The 26,502-nt window shown below is 29.1% G+C and overlaps 1 protein-coding gene across 2 annotated transcripts in view; it reads right to left on the bottom strand.

Annotated features, from left to right (window-relative positions):
* LOC145266348 (monocarboxylate transporter 12-like) overlaps window positions 1–26,502 on the bottom strand; it is a 266,031-nt gene that overhangs the window by 176,020 nt on the left and 63,509 nt on the right. Inside the window, exons 2-5 of one of the 2 annotated variants that reach the window (XM_080121956.1) lie at window positions 25,011–25,151; window positions 22,900–23,652; window positions 19,550–19,600; window positions 7,539–8,455 (exon numbers count right to left, since the gene is read on the bottom strand). In XM_080121956.1, coding sequence (XP_079978082.1) covers window positions 8,259–8,455; window positions 19,550–19,600; window positions 22,900–23,652; window positions 25,011–25,151 — 1,142 coding nt within the window. In that variant the 3' untranslated portion in view covers window positions 7,539–8,258. Of the gene's footprint in view, window positions 1–7,538; window positions 8,456–19,549; window positions 19,601–22,899; window positions 23,653–25,010; window positions 25,152–26,502 lie in introns of those variants that run through there. The other variant, XM_080121955.1, reaches the window with a different exon arrangement.

The raw sequence follows: 26,502 nt of genomic DNA, 5'->3' as shown, positions 1-26,502 counted from the left end.
CATGTAGTTTCAAAGATAGGCTCTTCTCCTCAGAGGGGGAAAATCGTTAGTAAAAAGTATAGAGAAGTATCTACTTTTGCTGGTTAGCTCAATTTTTGAAAACAGCCGAGAAAGAAAAATTGAAAGGAAAATAAAAGTTTAAAGGAAAAATGAAAAGGAATACTTAACAAAGACCAACCGCTGCGAAGAAGGTCGGTTGTCTCTACCGTGCTAGAAAACTACTAACACACGAACGAATCCTGTACCTCTATAAGGCCACCATTCGCCCATGTATGGGGTATTGTTGTCATATTTGGGCTGGTGCATCTGCTACTAGTCTCTCTCTCCTAGACAAGGTTCAAAAGAGAGTCGCTAACCTGATAGGTCCTGAACTGGCATCTAAGCTTCAGCCTCTGTCCCATCGACAAAATGTTGCGTCCCTCTGTCTGTTCACAATGGTGAATGCTCTGACGAACTGCAAGCACTTGTGTCCCCACGACGTAAACACCCTCGACAAACCCGACAGACAGCTAAATCTCACCCCCACACAGTAGAGATCCCTAGATGTAAAAGATCTTTCTACTCCAGTAGTTTCTTCCCCAGAACCGCTAGACTTTGGAATTCCCTTTCGGGTCCCTGCTTCCCCAACTCTACTGACGTGCAGAAGTTCAAGTGTAGCGTGAACCAACATCTTGCTGGCCAACTCCCTACATAGTACCCTAGTAGCTGTTGCCCCTGATAGTAGCCCCCTACACCAAAGTGGCGATGTGCCTTGTTTGGGGTGAAAAATTTAATGTAATAAAAAGTGTGGTTGTAAATATCCAGTGAGATTCAAAAGGTTCTTGATGAGTCCGGATGTGTTCTTATGTAGATTTCATATTGGAATAAGTAATCGAAAAATCGAAAAAAATTCGATGAAAGAAGGAAGTCCGAATTGAATGATCTGAGACCACATCATTCTGAAAAACACATTTAGTATCAGTAGATGTAAAAATAACATTTCAAATTCTCATAAAAAAAAACCTTTTTACGAAAATATCTGAAGAGAGCGAACCAAAGCTGGAAACGCGTTATAAAAATATTTTTAAATAAAAATATGATAAAAGGCTGAAAACCCCACAATTGTTGATGGCTAACACTCTTTTAAATATACATTTTTTCTCTCGTTGGAACTGCACAATTATCACTTTAAATATATATATATATATATATATATATATATATATATATATATATATAGTAAGTTATAAAATGTATATGGCGATTAAGCTACACTGAATATTCCGCGTTTCATCCACTTTTTAACAGAACATATATATATATATATATATATATATATATATTCTGTTATGTATGTATGTATGTATGTATGTATGTGTGTCAGGTCATGTCATATGCTACTGGTATCATGTAACCCAGTACTACCTGCCTCATGGTCGGGTCACCGGCGACTAAACTGGTTCCCCCACCAGACTTGTTTGGTGAGGAGGGTGGCTAGTCTCCCTGAAGGATTAAAAAAAAGACCTTCCAAAGGGCGAATGAACCCTTTTTCGGGGTCAACGGCCAACTAGCACCGTGTGTGTTTGTGTGTATGCATGTGTGTATTTGGGTGGAGAGGACTCCTGTAAGCCGTGGTGAAGGCAAGCTTTCTAGGAGAAGCAAATCTCTGATTTAAAAAACCATAAAGCGGGAGACCAGTACCCGCATTAAGCTAGTCTGCAGTTTAACTTGTTGCTGGCTATCTTGCTCTTGATTGTTGCTGGATCTCAACATTTTGAACCGATAGAGAGACTTAGCTGTCGTACAAAGCTAAGACTTTGTAACATAATCTGTGTATAGATACTCCCTTGGGCATTTGTCCATAAAAATGGTCCTGTGGTGATGGAAAAGTTGTGATGTGTAGAGGCTTGAAATGCTGGAAGCATGTAATAATTGATCTCAATGACCATCTTCAGTGTCATGCCTGCTTGAGCGTGTGAATTCACCGGTAGGACTAAAAAAAAAAAAAAAAAAAGGGGGTCATTTTTGGGCTCATGGACTTTAAGTATGTGAGGGAGTGGCACTCGTTTAACAAGACGTTGCAATTATCATGTATGTATGTATGCATATGGGGAGAGTGCTGCATCTATGTATAATCACGTTGGCACACCAGTTCTCGTCAGATCACCAAAGTTAACCAACGTTGAGTCTGGCTAGTATCAGATGGGTGACCATTTGAGAATTCTACGCGGTATATGTATTCTATGTTTTTTTTTTTTATTTCATTACATTTTCACCCCAAACAAGGCAAATTGCCACTTTGGTGTAGGGGGCTACTATCAGGGGCAACATCTACTGGGGTACTATGTAGAGATTTGGGCAGCAAGATGTTGGTTCACGTTACACTTGAACTTCTGCACGTCAGTACTGTTGGGGAAGCAGGGACCTGGAATGGAATTCCAAAGTCTAGCGGTTCTGGGGAAGAAACTATTGGAGTAGAAAGATCTTTTACATCTAGGGATTTCTACAGTGTGGGGGTGGGATTTAGCAGCCTGTCAGGTTTGTCGAGGGTGCTCAGTCGTGAGGGCACAAGTGATTGCAGTTCGTCAGAGCATTCACCATTATAATACTTGTAGAACAAGCAGAGGGATGCAACATTTCGTCGATGGGACAGAGGCTGAAGCTTAGATGCCAGTTCAGGGCCTATCAGGTTTGCGACTCTCTTTTGAACCTTGTCAAGGAGCGAGAGACTAGTAGCAGATGCACCAGCCCAAATGTGAAAGCAATACTCCATACATGGGCGAATGATAGCCTTATAGAGGTACAGGATACTTTCGGGTGTCAGTAGTTTTCTAGCATGGTATAGAGAGCCCACCTTCCTTTTCGGGTGTTAGTTGTTTATCTCAACATTGTTTCCAATTGTCCTGAACCTTCAGTTGCCACTGATATTTAACAGCGCCGACTAAGGAGAGGTGTGGTTGGTACATTGCATAACTCCTGCTACAAAAATTCCACGCACAGGCACCCTTAGACTGGTTATTCATAGTCTGTCAAGACTGAAGGAAGTTACCATGTATGTGGTTTACGGCTGTATTTCTGGCGTGTAAAATTTTTAGAGTAATATAAAGGAGAGAGGTGGTTTGAATTCAGATAGTTATGGTTATGGTTAGGTTTAGGGGGAAAAATGGCACGCTAATTAATGTTAGGGGTGTGAGTTATGTTACAGAAGCGTGGATTTAATTTGAATAAAATAAAATACGCATCGGGTACGTTTGAAAGCCAAATCATAACGAAATATTACGAAAATAAATAAATATTTTACTTGTTTGAAATTTATAATTCAAATATATTTTGGAGTCAAACTCCATCCTCAGTAATTTGTACATTTTTTTTTTATTTTCTTTTTCTTTATTTCCATGTTGTCAAGTTGGAGAAAAATCAGTTCAGATCCGCACGTTGTCTCTCAGTTGAGATTTTTTTTCTGTACAAAATACTGAAGATGGAGTTTGACTCCGAAATATTTTTAAATTTTAAATTTCAAACAAGTAAAATATTTGTTTATTTTTGTAATATTACGTTGTGATTTGGCTTTCAAATTTTGGACCACCAGCAATCACTGTAAAAGAGTAATAAAAAATGCAAGAGAGCTATATGCTCAATCCGTTAAATCTAAAGTAGCTGAGCAACGGCTTGGTTCCAACCAGTTCTGGCAAATAGCAAACAGGATCCTGAACAGAAGCGTGCATTCTATCCCAACCATCATCAATGGACCTGAGGTAATCTCGTCAGCATCAGACAAGGCCAAACTATTTGCCAAGAACTTTGCAGCAAATTCTACCCTATGCAACGAAGGCCATCAACTCCCTGTATTTCCTCCTATAACACACAACACCCTAAGTAACATACAAATATCTGTGCGTGAGATCGCCAAGCTAATCAAGAACCTAGATTCCAGTAAAGCAACTGGCCCTGACGGTATTCCAATTATAGTGTTAAAAAAGCTTCAATCAGAACTTGCCTCCATACTCACAAAATTGTTTAAGCGTTGCCTTAAGGTGAAGTGCTTTCCAACACCCTGGAAAACCTCATCAGTATGCCCTGTATTTAAGAATTCAGGTGATAAGTCATCTCCCTCTCAGTAAAGACCAATAAGTTTCCTGTGTGTCATGAGTAAGTTGCTGGAATCCATATTAAATAGAAAAGTAGTCAACCACCTCAGCAGAAATATCCTTCTTAGTGACACACAATATGGTTTCCGTTCTACTAGATCTACAGCAGATGTGCTAACGGTTATATCTCATAGGATTAGCGAATCTCTCGACAAAGGCTTCCTTTCTAGGGCAATTGCTCTTGACATATCGAAGGCCTTCGATAAGGTATGGTATAAAGCCCTACTTCACAAGATTTCCAGCTATGGTATAACTGGAAATGTTATCTCAATCATTAAATCATTTCTCTCTGATAGGCTCATAAGAGTAGTGGTTGATGGTCAGAAATCAGAGGCCCACAGTATTAATGCTGGAGTCCCTCAAGGGTCCATCCTCTCAAGGGTCCCAACTCTTTTCCTGATCTACACCAATGATCTCCCAAAATACATACTTAAATCATTCGTTGACATCTATGCTGATGACACGACCATCTATGGCAACACATTAAAGGCCGTAAATGACAATGTTCTCTCTGATTCTCTCTCCTCTGATCTTGAACGCATGGTACAATGGGGTAAGAGGTGGCTGGTTACCTTTAATGCATCTAAAACCAAGCTCCTATCTTTACATCATAAACGCTCTGATTCCCATCTGGCATCAATTGAAATGGATGGTTCTCGTCTTGGAGAAGCCCCATGTTTTGACAAGCTTCTGGGTTTGACTTTTACTCCTGATCTGAAATGGAACACATACATCAAGTCTGTTGCCAAGGTCGCTGGGAAAATGGTGAGATCCTTCTACCGTTCCAGAAGATATCTTACTAATGATGCAATTCTCTATCTATATAAAAGCCAAGTACGTCCAAGGATGGAGTACTGTTGCCACATCTGGGTAGGAGCTGCTAAAAACAACCTATCCTGCCTTGACAGAGTACAAAATAGACTTTGTGGCTTAGTGGGGGATGGCCTTTTCTCTTCCCTGCAACCTCTCTCCCACAGAAGAGACGCTGCGAGCCTATCCTTGTTTTATCGTTATTTCCATGGCAGGTGCTCGTCTGAGCTCCAATCTCTGGTCCTCCCCCCTCGCCAATCTTCTACGAAAAACACCCGTCTAGCTGAAACCACTGTCAATAATTTTCTCCACTCTTTATCTGTGCCTAAATCAAAACGAAGATTCCATGAACAAAGCTTCTTTCTTAGAAGTGCACACCTGTGGAACTCTCTGCCGCTTGCCCCTTTCCCTCCTGACTTCAACTTGGATGTCCTCAAGTCCAACATAAACAAATTCCTGATGAACCGCCCCCTTAAGTAATGACACTTTATCAAATCTCCAATACTAACTATTACTACGATACTATCGCATTGATTACTGTACACACAATAACACTTATCCCCGAGTGGCTTCTGGGCCTTGATAAGTGGTGACCTCCATGTAAAAAAAAAAAAAAAGGGGGACCTGCTTTTATTTTAGACATGCTAATTAAACAGGCCCTCAAGCTGAGCACCAACAAGAGATGTTTGTTGCAGTCTGAAATCAAAGAACGGTTCTGTTTATGATAATTGCGCTCATTGGTCTGAATTCTTTCGTTTTTTGTTTTTTTGTTTGTTTTTTTTGTTTGTTTTTTCTTTAGATTATTGGAGCAATGCTTTTAATGAAAACACTTCAAAGGTAAGTATGAAGGTTTCATGTTTCGAAGGGTCGCCATTTTGTAAGTCTGTGCATGTTGGTGATGGGAAACCGGTTATTGACACGGCACTGAAATAAGGCAAGAAAAGGAACCAACCCGAAACATAAAACATAACGGTGTTATTATTTCACTGTTGTCTCTATCTGACATGTCGTCTCTGTCTATCGTCCATGCATGATCACTATATTTGCCTGTGATTAATTTTTATATATTTCAAAGAAAAGACATCATTTTACTCTCGATTAAAAGTTTGGAAAACCCGATTGAAAAGATAAGCCGATCATTGTCAACATATGTAAAACTATTTTGCTTTTCTTTTTTTTTCTTTTTCTTTTTTTCTTTTTCTTTTCTTTCTTTTTCTTTTTTTCTTTTTCTTTTTCTTTTTTTGTGTGTGTGTGTGTGTTTCCTACTTTTTTTTTTTTACATAAACGTCACCACTTATCAAGGCCGATAGGCCACTCAAGGATAAGGGTTAAAGAGTCTAGAGTAGTCAAAAGGACAATATAGTAATCGATAGTAATGGAAGTTCGGTAAATTTGTTAACTTAAGTGGAACGGCTCATCAGAAACTTGTTCACCATACTTGACAACCATATTATAGAAAGCTGGAAAGCAGGAAAACGGAAGACAATTCCACAGGCGTGCAGTTCTAAGAAAGAACCTTTGATCATGGAATCTATGTTTAGGTTTAGATACAGATAAAGAGTGGGGAAAATTATTGATAATATTTTCAGCTAGTCTAGTGTTTCTTGTGAAAGTTTGGCGAGGGGGGGGGGACCATAGATGGGATAAATGTTTTCGTTGGTCTGAATTGCGAAAATTTTAAATCATATTTTCTTTGATTTGCCAAGCTTACGTTTGAAATCACATTTCCGTTTGTCATGCATACATTTGAAATTGTATTTCCGTTAGTCTGCCAGGCTTAAATTTGAAATCGCATTTTCTTCAGTTGCTCCATGCATATATTTTAAAATTGTATTTCCATTAGTCTGTCATGCGTATAGATTTTCGTTGGTGTGTCATGCTTATAGATTTTTGCTGGTTTGTCATGCGTATACTTTTCGTTAGTCTATCATGCGTATATTTTTTGTTGGTCCTTTGCGTACTTTTTAAATTGAATTTTCGTTAGTTTGCCAGGCTTAAATTTTAAATTGCATTTCCTTGGTCTGTGTTGCGTACATTTTAATTTATATTTTCATTGGTCTGACAAAATTACGTTTGAAATCGCATTCTAGTTGGTTTGTCATGTTGATTTTCTATCGCATTTTTGTTGGTTTGTCATGCGTATATTTGAAAGTATTTTGATGGTCTGCCAGACTTGAGTTCGAAATTCTATTTTCGTTGGTCTGTCATAAATTTTATATCTTATTTTCACTGGTCTTCCATGCTTAAATTTAATATCTAATTTTCGTTGATCTGTCATGTTTAATTTTTAAATCGCATTTTCATCGGTCTGTCATGCGTACATTTTGAATAGTATTATAATTGCTCCGCAAGGCTTACGTTTGAAATCGCATTTTGGTTGGTCTGTCATATTAAAATTTTAAATCGCATTTTTGTTAATCTATCGTGCGTATATTTGAATTGTGTTTTCGTTTGTCTGCCATGCATACATTTGAAATCGTATCTTCATTGGTCTGTCATACATAAGTTTTATATCTTACTAGTTTGCCGCCCGGCATTGCCTGGTCGTAAAATATGCATAATTATTATATTTTAATTCATACAGAAACTGACACATGTGCATACGAGTATTGTGTTTTTTATAAACAATTCACTTCTTGTAAGTAAAAAAGTACTCGAGTTGAGGCCGAAACAAAAATCTAAAGACATTGAATCAAGTACGATAATCATTAGACCAGCTTGATACGATCTTTACGAAGTGTTTTCAAACCTACTTATCCTTAACATAAAGAAACTATCATGTTTCACGGCCGCGCATGCGCATTCGTGAAACAGTTGATAAACAGATAAAAATCCGATGACTCCCAACTACCAATTTTTCAATTTAGCAGCCCTTCTTCAGGATAAAAACCGATTAAAAAGTTTTTCACATGTCTGAATATCCTATATATCAAATTTCAAGTCTGTAGATCAAAAATTGGTTGAGTATATAGGCCAAGGAGTGTCCTCGCACATACGCATTCTCATTTTTATAGATATATAGACCTTCGTTAGTCTTCTATGCTTACATTTTATACCGCATTTTCGTTGGTTAGTCAGGATTATATTTAAAATCCCATTTTTGTTGTTCCGCCAGGCTTATGTTTTAAATCGTGTTTTCATTGGCCTGTCATGCTAAAGATTTGAATACAATTTATAGATTTATTATTTGTTCTTATTTTTCAGATTGTCAACCCGGATCATCTGATCGATATGGACCATGCATATATGTGAAAGTATTTAGTTTTTGGTTGCTTTCTACTTGGAATTCATGTTTAGCCGAGTATTCCGCAGCTGTGTTCATCACGCTAACATTGGGCTGAATTCTTTCTTTTCTTCGCTTTCGGTGTTTTCAATTTTATCAGAAACTGGAAGCACCTCAAGTGTCAGCCTGAGGTCTTCATCTTTTAAAATGTCGCCATTTTGTAAGTCATTGGATGTTGGTGACGGGAAGAAGGTCATAAACATGCCACTGAATGAAGACACCAAAAAGGTCAATCCTGAAAGACAAAATAGATATTGTGTTGCGGAATATTTGAGATGAAGATTTGATAATTGGTGGCATTTCGAATATCAAGACTGCTGTTTTTATTTACGGATGCTATTCACACAAAAATTCGGCCGAGGTAACACCAGGCATATATATATATATATATATATATATATATATATATATATATATATATATATATATATATATATAGTGTATATATATAGTGTATATATATATATATATATATATATATAGTGTATATATATAGTGTATATATATATATATATATATATATATATAGTGTATATATACATATATATATAGTATATATATATATAGTATATATATAGTATATATATAGTATATAATATATATATAGTGTATATATATATAGTATATATATATAGTATATATATAGTATATATATATAGTATATATATAGTATATATATAGTATATATATATAGTATATATATATAGTATATATATAGTATATATATATAGTATATATATATAGTATATATATAGTATATATATATATATAGTATATATATATAGTATATATATATATAGTATATATATATAGTATATATATATAGTATATATATATATAGTATATATATATAGTATATATATATAGTATATATATATAGTATATATATATATAGTATATATATATAGTATATATATAGTATATATTTATATATATATAGTATATATATATAGATATAGTATATATATATAGTATATATATATATATTATATATATAGTATATATATAATATATATATATATATAGTATATATATAGTATATATATATAGTATATATAGTATATATATACATATAATATATATGTATTATATATATATAAAATATATAATATGTATATATATGAAATATATAGATAAATATATACATAATATATAGATAAATATATACATAATATATATATAAAATATATATATAATATATATAGTATATATATAATATATATATATTATATATATAAAGTATATATATATAATATATATATGAAATATATAGATAAATATATACATAATATATATATATAATATATATGTATAATATATACTTATAAATAAAATATATATAAAATATATATATATATATATATTATATATATATAAAATAAATATATATATAATATATATATGAAATATATATATAAAATATATACATATAAAAATTTATATATAATATATATATAATATATATAAAATATATACATATAAAAATTTATATATAATATATATATAATATATATAAAATATATACATATAAAAATTTATATATAATATATATATAATATATATAATATATATATAATATAGATATAAATATATATTATATATATATGTATATATGAAATATATGTATATATAAAATATATATAATATATATATAAATATGCATATAAATTTATATATATATATGAAATATGTATATATATAATATATATATATATATATATATAAAATATGTATATATATAAAATATATATATATATAAAATAAATATATATAAAATATATATATAAAATATATATATATATATGTAATATATATATATATATTTAATATATATAATATATATATATAATATATAATATATATAATAATATAACAGTAACCATATATATATATATATATATATATATGTATATATATATATACATATATATATATATATAATAATATAACAGTAACCATATATATATATATAGTATATAGTATATATATATATATAGAGAGAGAAAATAAAAAAGGAACAAACCGTATTATGTGTTCACCAACGTTTCGTCTTTATTTCGAGACTTCCTTCACCCAGAGGAAGTCTCGAAATAAAGACGAAACGTTGGTGAACACATAATACGGTTTGTTCCTTTTTTATTTTCTCTATTTTGTCGGAATACTATTTCCATTATTTTCATCATATATATATATATATATATATATATATATATATATATATATATATATATATAAAGTCATGAGCATGTTTCGGTCTACCATAACGGAATTATGAAGAGCGAATATTAATTCTAAGCAAAAGAAGGCCTTTCCTTCCTTTTTTTTTTTTTTAGTGTGAAGATTCACGGAGAACAGGGTTGGATTGGGTGTGAATTAGTTAGTTTATTCATTTTAGTATTTGTTTATAATATTCTCTCTTCATTTTGAATTCCGTTTTCGAAAATAATGGTTGTTTCCTGATGAGATCTAGTTGATAAATACTGGTAGACCGAAACATGCTCATGACCGTGTAGCAACAAACTACTGCTTATGTAAAGACAAATGTAACTTGCTCTACTTCAGTATTGAGCACTCTTGTATGAACCTCGTTATATTTCACTGGTTAACCTACCTTCGAAAAATAGCAACCTCAAATATATATATATATATATATATATATATATATATATATATATATATATATATATATATATATATATATATACATATATATTCCGTTTCTTGCATTTTCAATCCTCTTGAGTTCCTTAAAACTGTCTCAAACAGTTAAATGACTTTTTTAAATGATGCACATTAACCTGCAAAATATATTTTTCAAACCTCTTCCCTCTGAAAAGAAAAATTGCATTCTTTGAAATTCCGTGGAATAAGGTTTTCTAGTTTTATTTGTACTCCTTGTCGAATAATTAATTTTTTTTTTATAGTTTTGTATATCTTCCTTATAGGTTTATGACTTTTTTGAAAATTTGAATAAAATTTCAATATCAAGATATATATATATATATATATACAGTGATGATCATATTTATTGGCACGGTAAAATAAAAGTTAAATTTTGTCTAATAAATTCTAAAAAAGGGATTAAATTAAAGAAAATAACAAAGTATATTGTGTATTTTTAACTATTTTACCGTGCCAATAAATATGATCATCACTATATATATATATATATATATATATATATATATATATATATATATATATATATATATATATAAAGAGAGAGAGGGAGTAAATTTTGAAAATATATATGCAATTAAGCCGTGCAAATACATAAAATTAGAATAATATATGTATATAGCAACTCCTCTACATATGAGATTAATTCGTTCCCGGATAAAGCTCGTACCTAGAATTAAACGCATCTCGAAGCAATTTTCCCATACAAATTTACTAAAAACAAAGTACTCCGTTCTCGGCTTCAAAAACCATCAAAGTTAATTAATTATAACACATATCTTCCTGATTACTAAAAACGCATTCATTTAGTAATTAAACATAAACATACAGTAATAAAATAAAAAGGATGATATTAAGGAAATAAAATCCGAGTTTATTATAAACACATACAATCGAGGAAAGCAAAAAGAAACTAACGGAGGTGAATGCGTCGTAATGGATGAGTGAATAAGAGAGTTTCTTGGAAATATTCTTAACAAGAATTTTTATGACTTTTTAATAAGTGATTTTATGCATTGTGTATAAGTGTTTTATGCATTTTGTGTAAGTGATTTTATGCATTTTGTATAAGTGTTTAATGCATTTTGTATAAGTGTTTAATGCATTTGTATAAGTGTTTTATGCATTTTGTATAAGTGATTTAATGCATTGTGTATAAGTGTTTTATGCATTTTGTGTAAGTGATTTTATGCATTTTGTATAAGTGATTTTATGCATTTTGTATAAGTGTTTAATGCATTTGTATAAGTGTTTTATGCATTTTGTATAAGTGATTTTATGCATTTTGTATAAGTGATTTAATGCATTTTGTATAAGTGTTTTATGCATTTTGTATAAGTGATTTTATGCATTTTGTATACGTAATTTTATGCATTTTGTGTAAGTGTTTAATGCATTTTGTATAAGTGTTTTATGCATTTTGTATAAGTGATTTTATGCAGTTTGTATAAGTGATTTAATGCATTTTGTATAAGTGATTTAATGCATTTTGACTAAGTAATTTTATACATTTTGAATAAGTAATTTTATACATTTTGTATAAGGGATTTTATGCATTTTGTATAAGTGATTTTATGCATTAAGTATCAATGATTTTATGCATTTTAAATAAGTGATTTTATGCATTTTAAATAAGTGATTTTATGCATTTTGTATAAGTGATTTTATGCATTTTGTATAAGTGATTTTATGCATTTTGTATAAGTGATTTTATGCATTTTGTATAAGTCATTTTATGCATTTTGAATAAGTGATTTTATGCATTTTGTATAAGTGATTTTATGCATTTTGTATAAGTGATTTTATGCATTTTGTATAAGTGATTTAATGCATTTAGTATCAATGATTTTATGCATTTTGTATAAGTCATTTTATGCATTTTAAATAAGTGATTTTATGCATTTTGAATAAGTCATTTTATGCATTTTGAATAAGTGATTTTATGCATTTTGTATAAGTGATTTTATGCATTTTGTATAAGTGATTTAATGCATTTAGTATCAATGATTTTATGCATTTTGTATAAGTCATTTTATGCATTTTAAATAAGTGATTTCATGCATTTTGTATAAGTGATTTTATGCATTTTGTATAAGTGATTTTATGAATTTAGTATCAATGATTTTATGCATTAGTTATAAGTGATTTTATGCATTTTGTATAAGTGATTTTATGCATTTTGTATAAGTGATTTTATGTATTTTGTATAAGTAATTTTATGCATTTTGTATAAGTGATTTTATGCATTTTGTATAAGTGATTTTATGCATTTTGTATAAGTCATTTTATGCATTTTGTAATAAGTGATTTTATGCATTTTGTATAAGTGATTTTATGCATTTTGTATAAGTAATTTTATGCATTTTGAATAAGTGATTTTATGCATTTTGTATAAGTTATTTAATGCATTTCATAGAAGTGATTTAATGCCTTTTGAAAAAGTAATTTTATACATTTTGAATAAGTGATTTTATGCATTTTGTATAAGTGATTTTATGCATTTAGTATCAATGATTTTATGCATTTTGTATCAATGATTTTATGCATTTTGTATAAGTGAATTTATGCATTTTGTATAAGTGATTTTGTGGATTTTGAATAAGTGATTTCATACATTTTGTATAAGTGATTTTATGCATTTTGTATGAGTGATTTTATACATTTTGAATAAGTGATTTTATGCATTTCTAATAAGTGATTTTATGTATTTGTATAAGTGATTTTATGCATTTTGTATAAGCGATTTAATGCATTTTGTAATAAGTGATTTAATGCATTTTGTATAAGTGATGTAATGCCTTTTGAATAAGTAATTTTATGCATTTTGAATAAGTGATTTTATGCATTTTGTATCAATGATTTTATGCATTTTGTATAAGTGAGTTTATGCATTTTGAATAAGTCATTGCATGCATTTTGTATAAGTGATGTCATGGATTTTGAATATGTGATTTTATGCATTTTGTATCAGTAATTTTATGCATTTTGTATAAGTGATTTTATGCATTTTGAATAAGTGATTTTATGCATTTTGTGTAATTGATTTTATGGATTTGGGATAAGTTATTTTATACATTTTGAATAAGTAATTTTATGCATTTTGTATAAGTGATTTTATGCATTTTGTATAAGTGTTTTATGCATTTTGTATAAGTAATTTCATACATTTTGAATAAGTGAGTTTATGCATTTTTTATCAATGATTTTATGCATTTTGTATAAGTGATTTTATGCATTTTGTATAAGTTATTTTATGCATTTTGAATAAGTGATTTTATGCATTTTGTGTAATTGATTGTATGGATTTGGGATAAGTTATTTTATACATTTTGAATAAGAAATTTTATGCATTTTGTATAAGTGTTTTATGCATTTTGTATAAGTAATTTCATACATTTTGAATAAGTGGATTTATGCATTTTGAATCAATGATTTTATGCATTTTGTATAAGTGATTTTATGCATTTTGTATAAGTTATTTTATGCATTTTAATAAGTGATTTTATGCATTTTTTATAAGTGATTTAATGCATTTTGTATGAGTTATTTTATGCATTTAGTATAAGTGATTTCATACATTTTGAATTAGTTATTTTATGCATTTTGAATAAATGATTTCATACATTTGGAATAAGTGATTTTATGCATTTTGTAATGAATGATTTAATGCATTTTGTATAAGTCATTTTATGCATTTTGAATAAGTGATTTCATACATTTTGAATAAGTGATTTTATGCATTTTCTATAAGTGATTTTATGCATTTTGTATAAGTGATTTTATGCATTTTGAATAAGTGATTTTATGCATGTTGTATAAGTGATTTAATGCATTTTGTATAAGTAATTTTATACGTTTTGAATAAGTGATTTTATGCATTTTGTATAAGGGATTTTCTGCATGTAGTATCAGTGATTTTATGCATTTTGTATGAGTAATTTTATGCATTTTGTATAAGTGTTTTATGCATTTTGAATAAGTGATTTAAAAAATTTTGAATAAGTGATTTTAGACATTTCGAATAAGTGATTTTATGCATTTTGAATAAGTCATTTCATGCCTTTTGTATAAGTGATTTTATGCATTTTGTATAAGTGATTTAATGCATTTTGTATAAGTGTTTTATGCATTTTGTATAAGTGATTTTATGCATTTTGTATAAGTGATTTTATGCATTTTGTGTAAGTGTTTAATACATTTTGTATAAGTGTGTTATGCATTTTGTATAAGTGATTTAATGCATTTTGAATAAGTGATTTCATACATTTTGTATAAGTGATTTTACGCATTTTGTATAAGTAATTTTATGCATTTTGTATAAGTGATTTAATGCATTTCGTAGAAGTGATTTAATGCCTTTTGAAAAAGTAATTTTATACATTTTGAATAAGTGATTTTATGCATTTTGTATAAGTGATTTTATGCATTTAGTATCAGTGATTTTATGCATTTTGTATCAGTGATTTTATGCATTTTGTATAAGTGATTTTATGCATTTTGTATAAGTGATTTTATGGATTTTGAATAAGTGATTTCATACATTTTGTATAAGTAATTTTAATCATTTTGTATGAGTGATTTTATGCATTTTGTATAAGTAATTTTATGCATTTTGAATAAGTGATTTTATGCATTTCTAATAAGTGATTTTATGCATTTTTATAAGTTATTTTATGCGTTTTGTATAAGTGATTTAATGCTTTTTGTATAAGTGATTTAATGCATTTTGTATAAGTGATGTAATGCCTTTTGAATAAGTAATTTTATACATTTTGAATAAGTGATTTTATGCATTTTTTATCAGTGACTTTATGCATTTTTTATCAGTGATTTTATGCATTTTGTATAAGTGTTTTATGCATTTTGCATAAGTGATTTAATGCATTTTGTATAAGTGATTTTATGCATTTTGTATAAGTGATGTAATGCCTTTTGAATAAGTAATTTTATACATTTTGAATAAGTGATTTTATGCATTTTGTATCAGTGATTTTATGCATTTTGTATCAGTGATTTTATGCATTTTGTATAAGTGATTTTATGCATTTTGAATAAGTTATTGTATGCATTTTGTGTAAGTGATTTTATGGATTTGGAATAAGTGATTTCATACATTTTGTATAAGTAATTTTATGCATTTTGTATAAGTGATTTTATGCATTTTGTATAAGTGTTTTATGCATTTTGTATAAGTGTTTTATGCATTTTGAATAAGTGATTTAATGCATTTGTAATAAGTCATTGCATGCCTTTTGTATAAGTGATTTCATGGATTTTTAATACGTGATTTTATGTATTTTGTATCAGTAATTTTATGGATTTTGAATAAGTGATTTTATGCATTTTGTATAAGTAATTTCATACATTTTGAATAAGTGAGTTTATGCATTTTGTATCAATGATTTTATGCATTTTGTATAAGTGATTTTATGCATTTTGTATAAGTGATTTTATGCATTTAGTATCAATGATTTCATACATTTTGAATAAGTTATTTTATGCATTTTGAATAAATTATTTCATACATTTTGAATAAGTGATTTTATGCAATTTGTATAAGTGATTTTATGCATTTTGTATCAATGATTTTATGCATTTGAAATAAGTGATTTTATGCATTTTGTATAAGTGATTTTATGCATTTAGTATAAGTGATTTTATGCATTTAGTATCAATGATTTTATGCATTAGTTATAAGTGATTTTATGCATTTTTCATAAGTGATTGTATGCATTTTGAATAAGTGATTTTATGCATTTTGTATAAGTGATTTTATGCATTTTGTATAAGTGTTTTTATGCATTTAGTATTAATGATTTTATGCATTTTGAATAAATGATTTTATGCATTTTGTATAAATGATTTTGTGTATTTTGTATAAATGATTTTGTGCATTTTGAATAAGTCATTTTATACATTTTGAAGAAGTGATTTTATGGATTTTTTATAAGTCATTTTATGCATTTTGAATAAGTGATTTGATTCATTTTGAATAAGTGATTTTATGCATTTTGAACAAGTGATTTTATGCATTTTGTATAAATGATTTTGTGCATTTTGAATAAGTCATTTTATACATTTTGAATAAGTGATTTTATGGATTTTTTATAAGTGATTTTATGCATTTGGAATAAGTGATTTCATGCATGTTGTATGAGTTATTTTATGCATTTTGTAATAAGTGATCTTATGTGTTTTGTATAAGTAATTTTATGCATTTTGAATAAGTGATTTTATGCATTTTGAATAAGCAATTTTATGCATTTTGAATAAGTGATTTTATACATTTTGAATAAGTGATTTTATACATTTTGAATAAGTGAATGTATGTATTTTTGATAAGTGATTTTATGCATTTTGAATAAGTTATTGTATGTATTTTTGATAAGTGATTTTATGCATTTTGTATAAGTGATTTTATGCATTTTTATAAGTGATTTTATGCATTTTGTGTCAGTGATTCTATGCATTTTGAATAAGTGATTTTATGCATTTTGTATAAGTGATTTTTTTCATATTGAATAAGTGATTTTAGACATTTTTAATAAGTGATTTTATGCATTTTGAATAAGTGATTTTATGCATTTTGAATAAGTTATTTTATGGATGTGCAATACATGATTTATGCATTTTGAATAAGTGGTTTTATTCAATTTGAATAAGTGATTGTATGCATTTTGAATGAGTTATTTTATGCAATATGCATGAGATATTTTATTCAATATGAATGATTTAGTTAATGAAATATGAATTAGTGTGTTTATGCAATTTGCATAAGTGATTTCATGCAATATGAATGAGTGACTTTATGCAATTTGCATAAGTGATATTTTGCCCGGGTGTTTGGAGGTGTGTGTGGAAAATCCGGGGGTAGGGGGATTAAAAAAAATGTGTTGGTAGGTAAGTATGAGGATCGAACCCGAACCATTGAGGCAAAGTTGTAAATTAAACTGAGAAAACAAAAACGTGCGACGTTAACCATTGCCCTACCGGGAGATGCTAATGGAAACACGTTTGAATTTATTTAATTACTTGGATTTGGCAGGTGCCCATTTTAATCAGTTAATGAGGTCAAGTTTGACTGCGGGATAGTATTTCAATTTTCTGCGGAACGCTTTTTTATTTTTATTTTCCCAAGATGTTATAGGAAAAAGACTAACCCACATGCGGTGAGCGACAAATGTTGAATATTTATCTTCCCGAAATCGAGCAAATTAAATAGACAGGCGAGCTTCGTTGTTAATTCTGAGATATTACGATTTATATGTGATATAAAAAGTTTTAAGAAGTTGTTAGGCGACCGACCGCGGCTCTGATAAAAGCCTTTCTTGAACATACACAAAAAGCGAACATACATTTTCGCTTTTATATATATAGACTAGCGAGGGGTACCCGGGGTTGCCTGGGTGTTTTGAGGTGTGTTGGGGGGGGCGGGTAAAATAAAAGTATGTATGAGGATCGAACCCGAACCCTTGAGGCAAAGTTGTAAATTAAAATGTGAAAATAAAAGTGCGACGTTAACCATTGCCCCACTGCGAGATGCAAACAAGACACATTTGAATTTATTTAATTACTTGGATTTGGCAGGTGCCCATTTTAATCAGTTAATGAGGTCAAGTTTGACTGCGGGATAGTATTTCAATTTTCTGCGGAACGCTTTTTTATTTTTATTTTCCCAAGATGTTATAGGAAAAAGACTAACCCACATGCGGTGAGCGACAAATGTTGAATATTTATCTTCCCGAAATCGAGCAAATTAAATAGACAGGCGAGCTTCGTTGTTAATTCTGAGATATTACGATTTATATGTGATATAAAAAGTTTTAAGAAGTTGTTAGGCGACCGACCGCGGCTCTGATAAAAGCCTTTCTTGAACATACACAAAAAGCGAACATACATTTTCGCTTTTATATATATAGACTAGCGAGGGGTACCCGGGGTTGCCTGGGTGTTTTGAGGTGTGTTGGGGGGGGGGGGCGGGTAAAATAAAAGTATGTATGAGGATCGAACCCGAACCCTTGAGGCAAAGTTGTAAATTAAAATGTGAAAATAAAAGTGCGACGTTAACCATTGCCCCACTGCGAGATGCAAACAAGACACATTTGAATTTATTTAATTACTTGGATTTAGCAGGTGCCCGTTTTAATGAGTTAATGAGGTCAAATTTGACTGCGGGATAGTATCCATTTACTACTGAACGCTTTTTTTCCCCAAGATGTTATAGGAAAAAGACTAACCCACATGCGGCGAATATTGAATATTTATCTTCCCGAAATCGAGCAAATTAAATAGACAGGCGAGCTTCGTTGTTAACTGTGAGATATTACGATTTATATGTGATATAAAATGTTTTAAAAAGTTGTGAAGCGAGCGACCGTTTCTCGGAAAAAAGCCTTTTGTTGACATACAGAAAAAGCGAACACACATACATACATACATACATACATACATTTTCGCTTTTATATATATAGATGAAAGAGTGAGTTTTTGCAATTTGCATAAGTGATTTTATACAATACAATGAGTGAGTTTATGCAATTTACTTAAGTTATTTTATGCAATATGAATGAGTGGGTTAATGCGGTTTGCATAAGTGACTTCATTCGATTTGCATAAGTGATTTTATGAATAAAGAAGCAACACTTATTACCTGCAAAGACGAAAACCATGTCCAGTGATCCGGTGTGTTTTTTTATCATCGCTAAAATTATATAAACAGACAATATAGAGAGATAAAAAGAAAAAAAATGTGCAGTGTAAAACAAACACATTATTATTATTATTATTATTATTATTATTATTATTATTATTATTATTATTATTATTATCATTATTATTATTATTATTATTTATATTATTATTATTATTATTATTATTATTATTATCAGTAGTAGTAGTAGTATTGTTATTATTATTAAATATTATTATTATAAATTATTATTGTTATTATTATTATCTAATATTATTATATAAACAGACAATATAGAGAGATAAAAAGAAAAAAATGTGCAGTGTAAAACAAACACATTATTATTATTATTATTATTATTATTATTATTATTAGTAGTAGTAGTAGTAGTAGTAGTAGTAGTAGTAGTAGCAGTATTGTTATTATTATTAAATATTATTATTATAAATTATTATTGTTATTATTATTTAATATTATTATTATAAATTATTATTATTATTATTATTATTCGATATTATTTTATAAATTAATATTATGATTATCATTATTAGTTTTAGTATTATTACCATTATTATTATTATTTAATATTATTATTATTTTTATTATTATTATTATTATTCTTATTTAATATTATTATTATTATTACTACTTAATATTATTATTTTTATTATTTATTATTATTACTTTTTATTATTTGATATTATTATTATTGTTCTTTAATATTATAATTATTATTATTAAATATCATAATAATTATTATTTAATATTATAATAATTATTATTTAATATTATCATTATTGTTTTAATATTATTATTATAAATTATTATTATTATTATTTTTATTATTTAATATTATTTTTATAAATTAATATTATCATTATCGTTATATTTTTTAATATTATTATCATTATTATTATTATTTAATATTATTATTATTTAATACTATTATGATTATTATTTAACATTGCAAATTATTTTTTAATTTTATTATTATTATTATTTAATATTATTATTATTTAATATTATTATCATTATTATTTAGTATTATTATTATTCTTACTTAATATTATTATTATTATTACTATTTAATATTATTATTTTTATCATTTATTATTATTAATTTTTATTATTTAATATTATTATCATTGTTTTTTAATATTATAATTATTATTATTTAATATTATGATTATTATTATTTTATATTATAATAATTATTATTTAATATAATTATTATAGTTTTTTAATATTATTTTTATTATTTAATATTATTCTTATTATTTATATTATCATTATTATTATTTAATATTATTATTTAATATTATTATCATCATTATTTATTATTTCTAATATTTTATTTTATTATTATTATTTAATATTATTATTATTTAATATTATTATTATTTAATATTATTATTATTTAATATTATTATTATTTAATATTATTATTCTTTATTCATTTATTATTATTATTATTATTGATTTATATTATTATTTATTATCATTAATATGATGTAATATTATTACTATTAATCAATATTTATGTTATTATTATTTTATATTATTATTTTATTTTAATATTATTATTATTTAATATTATTATTATTATTATTTAATGTTAATGTTAATATTTAATATTGTTATTATTACGACTTAATATTATTATTTATTATTATTATTTTTATTATTTAATATTATTATTATTATTTAATAATAATATTCTTCTTATTATTTTATATTGTTATTATTATTATTTAATATTAATGTTTAATATTTTTATTAGTATTAGTATTCAATATTTTTATTATTGTTTAATATTATTATTATTTTATATTATTATTATTATCATTATTTAATATTATTATTTATTAATATTATTATTTATTATTAATATTATTAATCTTTTGATTATTATTTAATATTAATAATATTATCATTTTATATTATTATCATTATTTAATATTATTATGATTATTAATTTTATCATCTAATGTTATTATAATTATTATTGTTTAATATTATTATTTTATATTATTAATGTTATTATTATTTAATATTATTATTTAATATTATTATTATTATTTAATATTATCAATATTTAATATTTATATTATTATTATTTGATTTTATTATTATTATTAAATATTATTATCATTATAATTATTACTATCAATATTATTATTATTATTATTAAGTATATGCCTGGACCTTCATGAACTCAAGAATGTACTCATGCGAGAGCACTACATCATGCCTCTCCTCAAGGTTACCCTCTACGACACAAGATATTCACCAAGGCAGGCCTATCTTCAGAATATTGGCGCATTGAACTTGATGAAGCCTCTAGCTATTTGACCATATTCCAAACATGTTTCAGCCGATACCGTTGGCGTCGACTACCCTTTGGTCTAAACTCGGTAGATAAAATATTTCAAATAAAGCTGGTAGAACAATTCCAGGACATGAAATGAATCATTACTGACGACCTGGTGGTTTATGGAACTAACCAGGAGGAACACGACAGACGACTTCACAGCCTTCTTCAAAAATGCCAGACAATAGGGATAAAGCTAAACCCTGAAAAGTTTAAAACAAGCTTAGCTTCTATCGTTTTCATGGGGCATCGCATCACCAAGGAGGGTATAATGGTCGACCCAGAAAAAGTCAGGGCCATGAATGATATGCCACCCCCAGAAGCTATTGGAGACCTACGAAGATTTCTTGGCATAATAAACTATGTTGGGAAATTTATCCCCAACCCCACGACTTATATATATATATATATATATATATATATATATATATATATATATATATATATATATATATATATATATATATATATATATATAATTTAGGAATTTAAAATTTGTGATTTGAAAAAGTTAAATTTCAAATATAGAAATTTTATTGTATGTAAGACAAAGAATTGGATTTGCACACCAGTAGATTTATTGTATTTTATTATTTTGAATAATTATATATATATATATATATATATATGATTGTTGAGCTGGATTAAATCCGACGAAATGAAATAAAATAGAGGTGAAAGGACTTGAATACTCAACCCTTCGCCCGATTTATGCAGGCTTTTTCAAGAGTGATAGTCAATTACCATCCCTCTTGAAAAAGCCCGCATAAATCGGGCGAAACGTTGAGTAATCAGGTCCTTTCACCTCCATTTTATTTCATATATATATATATATATATATATATATATATATATATATATATATAAATAATTTATGAGGATTAACAGATGGAAGCTTTCAAATATTACAAATGATTTGATGAAATACGAGTACACTTACCTGCTACGGGTGGTCCGACAAAAAATCCACTTCCGCTAAAGAACATTTCCAGTCCGGTTGCTAAGGCAACGTGTGACACGCCCACCAATTTCAAATTGATAGCATTGAAACATGCGTACGAGCCCTCCGTAAACAGACATTCGATTATCCCAAAAGCGATCTGGCCCGCGAGGGTTTTACCATAAAATGGCAGTAGAAGGGTGGCAATACCAGCTACCCCGAAAGAACCAACGTATAGCGTCAATTCATTGATATTGTCCGCGTTTGCAGCCACCCCCGTAAAGATTCTTGTAACGATATTAGCGCCACCTATGAGCGAGAACACTATTGCGGTTTCTTGGCTGGTAGAGCCATGGTGGCTGCAGTACATTGGTAGAAATATAAGGACGATGGATACACCCACGCTCCAACAGAAGAAACTGATGCAGAGTATCAGAAGTGGTACGTTCTTCAGAAACTGGAAGTAACTGCCGCCCTTGTTACCGGTGATACATTTTTCCTTTTTCTTCTTCTCGATTTCGTTTGGTCGGCAAAGTGCGCCGAAGAGACAAAGGTGAGCAGCGATTCCTGCCATGACGAAGAAGGTGCCTCGCAGAGAATAAGTCTGTAATGAATATTCTATAATCAACGAGCATATCAATATACCGAAACCGGCACCGCTCGCAGAAATGCCGGAGACAATATTTAAATAACGTTTAAAATAATAGCTAGTAATCGAAGACATTGGCACGAATACGAAACCAATTCCAAGGCCTGTGGTAAAAGAAAAGTTCAGAATGAAATTAAAACATTTTTGAATAAAAATAACATTTTTAAAGTGTCAAAGTCATATTATTAGTTAACACCAGTTTAAAAAGAAAACGTTAACTGAAGTAGAGAAATAAAAAAAAAGATATACTTGTAAAACATAAGAACTAATTTCCATGTAAACTGCATGTCACAACACCTCTTCATCTACGCAAAATAACTATTCGTCTATTCGGGGGTTAAATAGGTCTCCAAATGGATGCAGAGAAACGCCACAAGTCCGAGATCGTCGATTTCATTCCATGATGCGGAAGACGAGATACCTGAGAGTGAAATAAACCAATATATAAAAATATACATCGTCTTGTGTCTGTCTTGCATGCGTGCTTTTTTATAGTAGAACCCAACTCCCCCCCCCCAAAAAAAAAACGTTGGCGAATCCCCTAGACAGCGGCCAAAAAACAGAAGGCCACGCAACAACAGGTATGTCGTTCAAAACAATACTCGCATGTACATGTCTTAGGTTCTTTCCGTTGTTTTTTTTGTTTTTGTTTTTGTTTTTCTTTTCTTTTATTTTTTGAAAAGAATTTAACGTTACGTTTAATACCAGGTAAAGCCGGGTACATATTCTAGTCTATACTATTAATAAAATTCTAAATGTTCATTTATTTATATGTGTGTGTGTGTGTGTATATATACAAATAAAACTTTTGAACGGATGCACCGAATTAAAAAAAAAAAATCATTTTTTCCCCTGAAAGGCGTGAGTCTCTAGATTGTCCTTATCTATACATGGTTTGGAACGAACAACGCTGGGTCACACAAAACGCTCGAAATAAGGGCTTTTGGACCGTTTCGTGCAATTGTCGAAAATGTTACCTGCCGATATCAACGGAATTTAGCACTGTCTGTATACAGTCGTGGTAACAAACATCTTTCGGCATACAGCCAGGACTCGTGGTGCAATGCATAACGTTCCCGACTACGGATCAGAAGATTCCAAGTTCGAACTCTGGCAAGTTCGTAATAATTTTAACCATCATTTTATCCAACGTATTTCCCAGACTCCGAGTTCACAAGGTAAGCGTTGATGGTAAGACGATGTTGAGTGTACTCGATTTTGTGTTTGAGTCGGCGTTGTGGGTGCCGACGTGGCGCAGACGCTAGTAAGAAATAAAATAACAGTCATGAAACATACAAACTGAAATCATTAAACAATACAAGTTGGTTCCTGTATAACTATGCTTGTTAGTAATGGAAAAAAAGAAGGGTGCCTACAATAAGTCAACAAAAATCAGCAAAGAGTTTTTTGGGCAATACATCTGTACTATTTAGAGAAACAGGAAAAAGCAAAAATTTTGTACCTCTTAATGTGAAGGTGAATGCCATTATATTTACATTCGCGGCAAAAAAGGACGAAATGTTGCCAATTACCAACAAGAGTCCCCCAAACATCATTACGAATCGACTTGAAGTTTTGTCCACAAGCAGGCCGGATAAGGGTCCTAAAATGACAAGACATGACAATGTATTAGAAAATACAAACACACACACACACACACACACACACACAATATATATATATATATATATATATATATATATATATATATATATATATATAATTATTTGGAATTGACACTTATTTAGAATTTGTCGCCTCTTGTGCATTTTAGTGCATACACTGCATAGACGTCACCAAAAACCCCAGCAATAGAGTGGCCTTACATAAAAGTAACATAAAAATCGCAGAAATAAACTCGTGTTTGTTCACAACACGTACATTCTTGCTGTAGAAATAACGTCAAAATAATGCCAATCTTCCAAACCGACAATTATTACTACTTACTCACACGGGGGAAAAAGTTATAACACAGTTCATTCCTAAATTAAACAGATCTTTATATTAACATGCCAACAAACAAAATACAAAAAAAAAAAAAACATTCATACGTACATGCATATGTATGTGTATACCCCCATACATAGATAGATAAAAACCGCACATTGAAGCACACACACAAGCACATGCATACGCGCACACAGACACAAATTTCCCCTTGTCTCTAATGTAACACATTGAACAATATCAGTCAAACTTAACATAGAGAATTGAACAGAGCAAACAAATAATGCAATACATGATGATCGCAACGTCTTGTCAGACGAGTGCCACTTCCTCAGACATTTAACATCCATGAGCCCAAATGCCTGAGGGAGTATCTATACAAAGATGATGTTACAGAGTCTTAGCTTTGTACGACAGCTAAGTCTCTCTCTCTCGGTTCAAAATGTTGAGATCCAGCAACAAGCAAGAGCAAGATAGCCAGCAACAAATTAAACTGCAGACCAGCTTAATGCGGGTACTGGTCTCCCGCTTTATGGTTTTTTAAATCAGAGATTTGCTTCTCCTAGAAAGGTTGCCTTCACCACGGCTTACGGGAGCCCTCTCCACCCCAATACACACACACACACACACACACACACACACACACACACACACACACAAATATACACGGTGCTAGTTGGCCGTTGACCCAGAAAAAGAGTTCATTCGCCCTTTGAAAAAACAAGACATACATACATACATACATACATACATATGCATGTGCACACACTCACACATAAATCAGAGCCGCATAGGAGGCACCAAAAACCTCAGCAATAGAGTGGCCTTACATAAAAGTAACATAAAAATCGCAGAAATAAACTCCTATATGTTCACAATACGTACATGCATACAGTGGAACAATATCAGCCAAACTATTAGACGGACAACACTAAGAAATACTTTATTTTACTCTTACGTTTACTTTCATCTTACTTTATTCTTATTCATGACTACCGCTCATTTTT

Source organism: Euprymna scolopes, chromosome 41 (genome assembly GCF_053919585.1).
Source record: "Euprymna scolopes isolate OS-2025 chromosome 41, ASM5391958v1, whole genome shotgun sequence".
In the NCBI taxonomy this organism is placed as follows: Eukaryota; Metazoa; Mollusca; class Cephalopoda; order Sepiida; family Sepiolidae; genus Euprymna; species Euprymna scolopes.
The sequence above is the reverse complement of the archived record's forward strand: the minus strand, read 5'-3'. Positions and strand labels throughout refer to the sequence as shown.